Source organism: Macrosteles quadrilineatus, unplaced genomic scaffold (genome assembly GCF_028750875.1).
Source record: "Macrosteles quadrilineatus isolate MER2022 unplaced genomic scaffold, UCM_ALF_1.0 Scaffold_8__2_contigs__length_117827958, whole genome shotgun sequence".
Taxonomy (NCBI): domain Eukaryota; kingdom Metazoa; phylum Arthropoda; class Insecta; order Hemiptera; family Cicadellidae; genus Macrosteles; species Macrosteles quadrilineatus.
In genome coordinates this window covers 6,853,835-6,860,367 of record NW_026542601.1, presented here as the reverse complement: position 1 = coordinate 6,860,367, position 6,533 = coordinate 6,853,835, and the positions used below count along the sequence as shown (strand labels likewise).

The following is a 6,533-nucleotide window of genomic DNA, read 5'->3' as shown; positions in this document are numbered from 1 at the left end:
TAACATGGAGTCTACCATTGCAGTGATATATACCTTACTTGTACAACCTTTCTTATGGTAATTAAATAGGTAGCTTCTTTTATGGCTTCGCCCCCCCCTACCCTTTGATTTATATCTAGAGGGCTATTTAGAGGGGATATTTGAATGGGAAGGATTGGCGGGGCCTTGGACGTTTTTTTAAAAATTGCATGGAAACGTGGATGGGAGTTAGTTAAGGAATTTAATTTTTTAAATTTTGTATCTTGAAAACCATTTTGAATGATTATAGGTATTGAGAAAATTTCAATTGGCTGCCATTTTTTACTGGATTGATATAGAGACCTATAGTTTGTGTTGTTGGTTTTCTTTTACCAGGACCTTCAAAATGAGGGGTCACTCGATGGGTCTTAACATTTAAAATCTTTAAGTTTCCCCCAAAATCCCCCATTTTGGGGATGTACACCAAGTGGCGGTTATGCCCAAAAAGTACTTCATAAAATGCCATAAAGGTGTGTCGAGTTTTGTTTTTCTAGTATGGGCTGTTAAAAAATTAACACTTTTTACTAACCCTGTATAATGTTCCAGATTCCAGAACACTGTCCGGTTTGTCGCACAAGCTTGGCGAATCATCATCCTCCGCTGACCCCCTTCAGGTAACCTAAAATATCTTTCCTTGTGGTTCAAAAAACTGTAAGATTTTTCAGAATTTTTCTTGTAAAATTTTGCTCTAGCACAAACTTATGGTTGAACCTTTCCATTAAAGAGTTGATGGTGTTCCACAGATGAAATTGTAAAAAATACTTGTTTACTACCGTACGATTTATAACAGTAGTACTCAAAGGAAGACCTGGACCCGGGACCGATTTACTTTTTTGTTTTGAGGACAAAAACACATCCGTTCAATCTATATAAATAAAATTAGAGTTTTGTCTGTACATTGCTCAGAATTATATACTTTTAGGTTATTTTTACGTTTTATACATTAAAGAAGCAGAAACGAGTCTTATCTCAATTTCTGTCTGTCTGTCTGTCCCTTTGTCTGTAACACTCAAGATGGCATTTTACACAATCTTCTCCGTGAAAACCAGAGTACATATCAAGATCCAAGCCATTTTAATGTATTCACTGGATTGGCGAGAGTGTCTTTAGTGATTTAAATATAGCCTCACTACTTTGTAAATAAAATTATGGACGTTCAAAAATGCAGTTTTGTGCGATTTTTGTCAAATTTTCGTTCAATTTTTATCACAGAATCGTCTATGAAATTACGAATAGCTGTTCGGATCAAGATTATTTTTTCTAGCTGTCAATGACATGTTTACAAATGCTGTTTACAAATACCGCAACTATTTTGAATCACGTTTTGAAAGCAAATCAATACCAAGTGAGATTAAAAACGTTTTTCTTACATAACGGATTTAATTAATCGCAAGTGCAATAATATAGTCTAATAGTGTAACCGTAAATGAAATTAAATAACTAGACATCGTCCAAATCGGAACCAGAAATTCTTTGAGTATAAAATGTTTCTTGAGTTTTGACAACCAGAAAGAAGAAGACCTTGAATCAGTGTTGTATAGGGCTGTGACACTGAAATGATCGTCGCCAATAGCTTACAAAAAAGGTTTCCACTCATTGACGGCGCTTCAATGTTGATTGTGTAAAGTGTAAAGTAAAAAATCACAACTGCAGTGGGTGATTGTAACAGAGGTTTAACAGAGGAAGTGCTAAACTCGCTTTTCCAATGTGTCACTTTCTGTTTCTACTCACCGTGTGATGCAATCACTGGACCATACAGCCAATAGGCCCATAGCTCATATCTTGGGTACGTAAGCCTACATATTTATTCATAACAACCTTTTTGACGACGATCCTTGATACCGGTACTTTTCCATAGAATACATGGCCTACCTACTTAAAAAATAAAATTACAAATGACCAAAACCCCAACATTGTGTGATTTTCGTCACATTTCCTTCTAATGTTAATAGATATACTAATCATTGTTTAGAGAATGCGTAATCTATTAAATAACAAAAAGTTGTTTGGGTAAGGTTGCTTTTTTTTCAAACTGACACCGATAAGTTTACGCTATAACTTTTTACGAGAAAATCCAAAAGCAAGAGATCAATAACCTCGAAGCTAGATATTAATGTATTTAATTGGTCCGATTTACTGTAATTCTTAGGTAGGTTCTTACGTAGGTACTGGTTCTTTTCCTTAGAACCGGTAGTTTACAAATTAGATATCGTTGGTGTTGCACCTTATTTATTAGAGCCGTCCGTATTCAATTTAAGTGATGTCTTAACTCTGTATAAGTTTTGCTTTTTCTGCCTGGATTCCAAATCTTAGCTTACCCGGTATGCTAAGAAAATTATAACCTATTTGAGTAAAACATTTGTTGGGCAAACCATCATGAATTGTTTACGCCTTTATATTGTTTATGTATCAATAGTTCGTGGCCTTTGTTGGATTGTTGTATTGTGTTGTTTTGTTATATGTTGGTAACGCATTAATGTCCTTATTTCTCAGTGTTTCACGGAATGGACAAGAGCACCTTTGATACTGAAAATGTCAACCGGAATAAAGTGTTAAATGGTGAGGTTGAGGTAGTACTTTAAATACGTTTAAGTTAACCGATGTGGAAAGTAACTTTCAATTATAGGCCTACTTTAGGGCTACGCTTCATGGATCTATAAAACATTTTTAAGTTTAATCATTGGACATATGGACCAACACGATCCGGGCGACATTTAATTGCGAAGCATTTATTTTGGCTTGAACTGTCAGATACTGTATTTGCGAAGGTTTGTGTATAATAGTTTTGCCAGCATATCTGCAAATATGCAAACTAATTGCTGCTCTTAATCTTAATATAAGAAGGTTTCAACTGACTACTATAAGATCCCCGTGCGTAGAACGGGCACACAGCTAGTTTAATATATATATATACAGTATTCACATATGAATTTGAACAGATGGTGTTTTTGGCCTCAAGGGGCCTCAAAACAAAAAAGTAAATCGGTCCTGGGTCCAGGTCTTACCATGAGTACTACGGTAATTGGTTATTCCCTATATGAGAAATTTGCTAAAAGAAGATGACCATAGCTTCTAATGTTATTCTTATGGGACAAATTATAAAAATTTTTTTTATGATTTTATAATTACTACTGAGCAGGCTCAGGAGCGGAATAGTCTATGGTGTCATAATTATTTGTGCAAAATTCAAACGCTATTAGTGCAAGAGACATTGAGTTCTTGTGATCCTAAAAACGGACAATTAATCTTAAACTCCGATATACAATACATGATTCATTAATCCGTTCACTTATCTATTATGGAGTAAAACCATATGTTTTTTTGAGGAACTATTGTACATTTAAATTTTAAATGCACTTGAGTTGAAAAAATAAACACTTTAGAATGAAGCATAGTTTACTAATGATGGTTACCCATTTCAGGGTCCCCTACCCATTTGTTAGAGCTCAGCAGCAGCCATGTGCTGTCATCATTAGACCAACAAATGGAGATTTCCTCAAGTAAGTATTAAGTTACCTACTAATTAAATTTGTATTATTTTTAATTTTATTTTATTCACAAAGATAAATTTGACTATTTATTTTACTAAATACTGTCACTGAAGTTTTCTGTGCTTCTTAATAGTAAGTTTGAATAAATAAGTTTCCCTCTCTCCCTCTATGCCAGTGTTGTTATTTTTAATTTTTTAGGGTTCAGACCATGGTTTTGTTACTATTTAATGTGTCTTAAGGGTGCGCTCTACCTCAGCTCGGATTTCTTAGTACGATGTTGCTTAACACCAATGTTACTATGCATCAGGGTTGCCACCTTATGATAGGGAAAAATCAGGACATTGCCCCCCTTCCCCCGAATTAGGAACCAAAATCGGGACTGTCCCGGCAGAATCAGGACTGGTGGCAACCCTGCATTGCACTAAACAGTGAACAGCGCCATGAAGAGCGCTAGCAAGCCTTTTGAATGTGCGTGATTACATCGTTACCCTTAAACCTTTCAGTAAACTAATTGCAGATTCTTGTTTCTAAAAATCTATTGCACGTCCCAAGTTTTTATTTTCTCTCTAAAAATTCTTAAATGCATTAAAATTTTTGATAGAACACACATATTTGAACATTTTTACCAACCTTTTAGCCTAACATTCTTTAAAAATAAAAAAAATTTAAAACGCGCAGGACCTACGATGTTGTTTTACAAAAAAATGACCCCAGATCTTTTAAACCATCGGGGTGACAAACAGTAAGAACTAAAACCCTTGCATTTGCATGTGCCAGACAGGTGGAGCATACCTTTAAATCACTTGTTCTTATTATAGATACAAATTACTATCTTATGAGGTAAACATCTCTATGTTTAAAATGTAATGAGTAAAATGGTCCTGGACTAGAGCCTTCCTAACATCCTAGGATGTGAAGGTGGGACACAAAAACTCTATTCCCTCACCAGACAGATATTTAAAAAAATTTCAAAATAATTGTTACAATACTTTTTTTTATTTCTTCATCACTGTGTATCTGTTGCAGTGACTACAAGATCAGTATGGACCTACACATAGGTGTGACGGACTCCCGGGGCCGGGTGGTAGAGTATGACCAACACGGGCTACGTCGTGACCAGCGCCACAGTTGGCAGCAGTGTCTTGTGGTCAGTCAGCTGTGTTCGGAGGAGTGGACACACAACTGGGACCAGACACTCGACTCAGTCGCCAGTCAAGACTGCTGGACTTCATCTAGGTCAAATTTGAAAATAAGTTTTTATAATATTGTTTGGAACCTAGTTCCTCGTGTACACCAAACTTTCAATCCAAACCAAAAAGAAAGGAGGTATTGTGAACTATAGCACCGTTGTCACTGTCACAGCCACAGAAACTAAGGGAAGAGATTGATTTTTATCCTGTATCACACCCTGTGAATCTCATTCAACTATATTCTCGTTGAAAAAGACAGCTGTTCCAAAGATGAGATATCAACCCTGTCATCTAATAGACACAAACTAGTTCAATTCCTGCAATTTAGACAGTTTTTATTGAGGCAAACATACATTTCAAGAGCGGCAATGACTGTTTGTGCTCGTAATACACAGAAGATTTTTCCTGCCACCTTAATTAACTTAACATAGCACACAAATTAACTTTTTAGTTGTATATTAAATGTCATTTTGGTTATGTTTGCTTTTTAAGGTTATAATATTTGCTTTGCTAACCGGTTGTTAACGCACCTGCCCCGTGGCTGTGGTGTAGAAATGCCAACAGTGAAATCTGCTGACAGGGAAAGGGAATGATCCATATTCCCGCTCTAGAGCGTAATGAGCTATTTTGTGTACTGTTAACAGCCGTGGTAATTTGATCATTTCCATGCAGTGGTAGGAAAATTATTTTTCAAAACAATTTTCTTGTCCTCATCTGACAGATTTTTGTTTGAATTTTTAGGTACCATGAAGAGACCTTTAACTGCTACACATTTGTGATGTCTTTCCTGCGTTGCTTGAGAGATGGTACGCTAAGTGAGGCTGCAGCCAGTAAGGTAAACAATATAATCAATGCACACCACAACAGCTAATCCATTGTTAATGATATGATCAAATTTTGGTAAACGGATAAGGCCATTAACCAAATTAAAATACAGGCATAGGCACATCTTAAGGGGCATCAACTCAGTGACTCTGGTGTTTAATTTGTATATGGTATTTTAGGTTTGCTGTTTGCTTGAGTGTTTTCAAGTATTGAAAGAGATATAATCTTTGACTATTAATACAATTAACAAAAATAACCATTACAAAATCTTCAGATAGAGCCTCTTTCCTCGAGCATGGACTTAGTCTTATAAAAACCAGTTATTCATTTTTTGAAATTTTTATATGCTTTTATATATTACAATTTGTAGGTGACGTTTTGTGAAGCGTTTGTCTCACCGCGCACCACCACCGCCTGCAAGTACATTGCGCTCTACAGACGCTTGAAGGACAGTGGTTACTATGTTTGCCGATCACAACCTCACAGTTAGTAGTAGTTGAAGTCAAACTAAATGTGCTAAGCCCTGTAAATAAAGTTAATATTTAACCGTTATTATTACCCTAGTCATCACTCTTTCACTACAGCCACCAAACTACTCTTTTGCTTTTTTGTGTTAAATAGTGTCTAGTGTATATTTATCTTTTCCAATACTCAAGTGCTATGAACTTCTTTGACAATGAGAATACACACATTATGTTTTAGAAGCCGGGGCCAAAAATAAATGTAATTAACACGTTCGCTACCGAGTGACGCACATTTGCGTCGGTCCGGTCACTCCTACAGACTAAAAGGAATGATCATGACGTTCCTTACAGACCAAGTGATATAGGAATAACATTGCCGACAGACCAAAAGAGAAATATCGTTTAAATGGACTAATTGACTTCATAATAACCTTAAGTGAATTAGTAAGCAATAAATATTGTTTTTATTCTTCGTTATGAGCAAATTTTAAAACGCCGCATATATGCGTCGGTCAGTCTATTTAATGAAATCCAGTTAAAAAGAT

At 35.8% G+C, this 6,533-nt stretch overlaps 1 protein-coding gene across 1 annotated transcript; it reads left to right on the top strand.

Annotated features, from left to right (window-relative positions):
* The first annotated feature begins 3,420 nt into the window (after window positions 1–3,420).
* On the top strand, window positions 3,421–6,070 carry LOC129001574 (MKRN2 opposite strand protein). Its single transcript, XM_054428916.1, has 4 exons — window positions 3,421–3,518; window positions 4,536–4,745; window positions 5,441–5,534; window positions 5,895–6,070. The coding sequence occupies exons 1-4, from the start codon at window positions 3,421–3,423 to the stop codon at window positions 6,012–6,014; spliced, it is 522 nt and encodes a 173-aa protein (XP_054284891.1). The 3' UTR covers window positions 6,015–6,070.
* The last annotated feature ends 463 nt before the right edge of the window (window positions 6,071–6,533 follow it).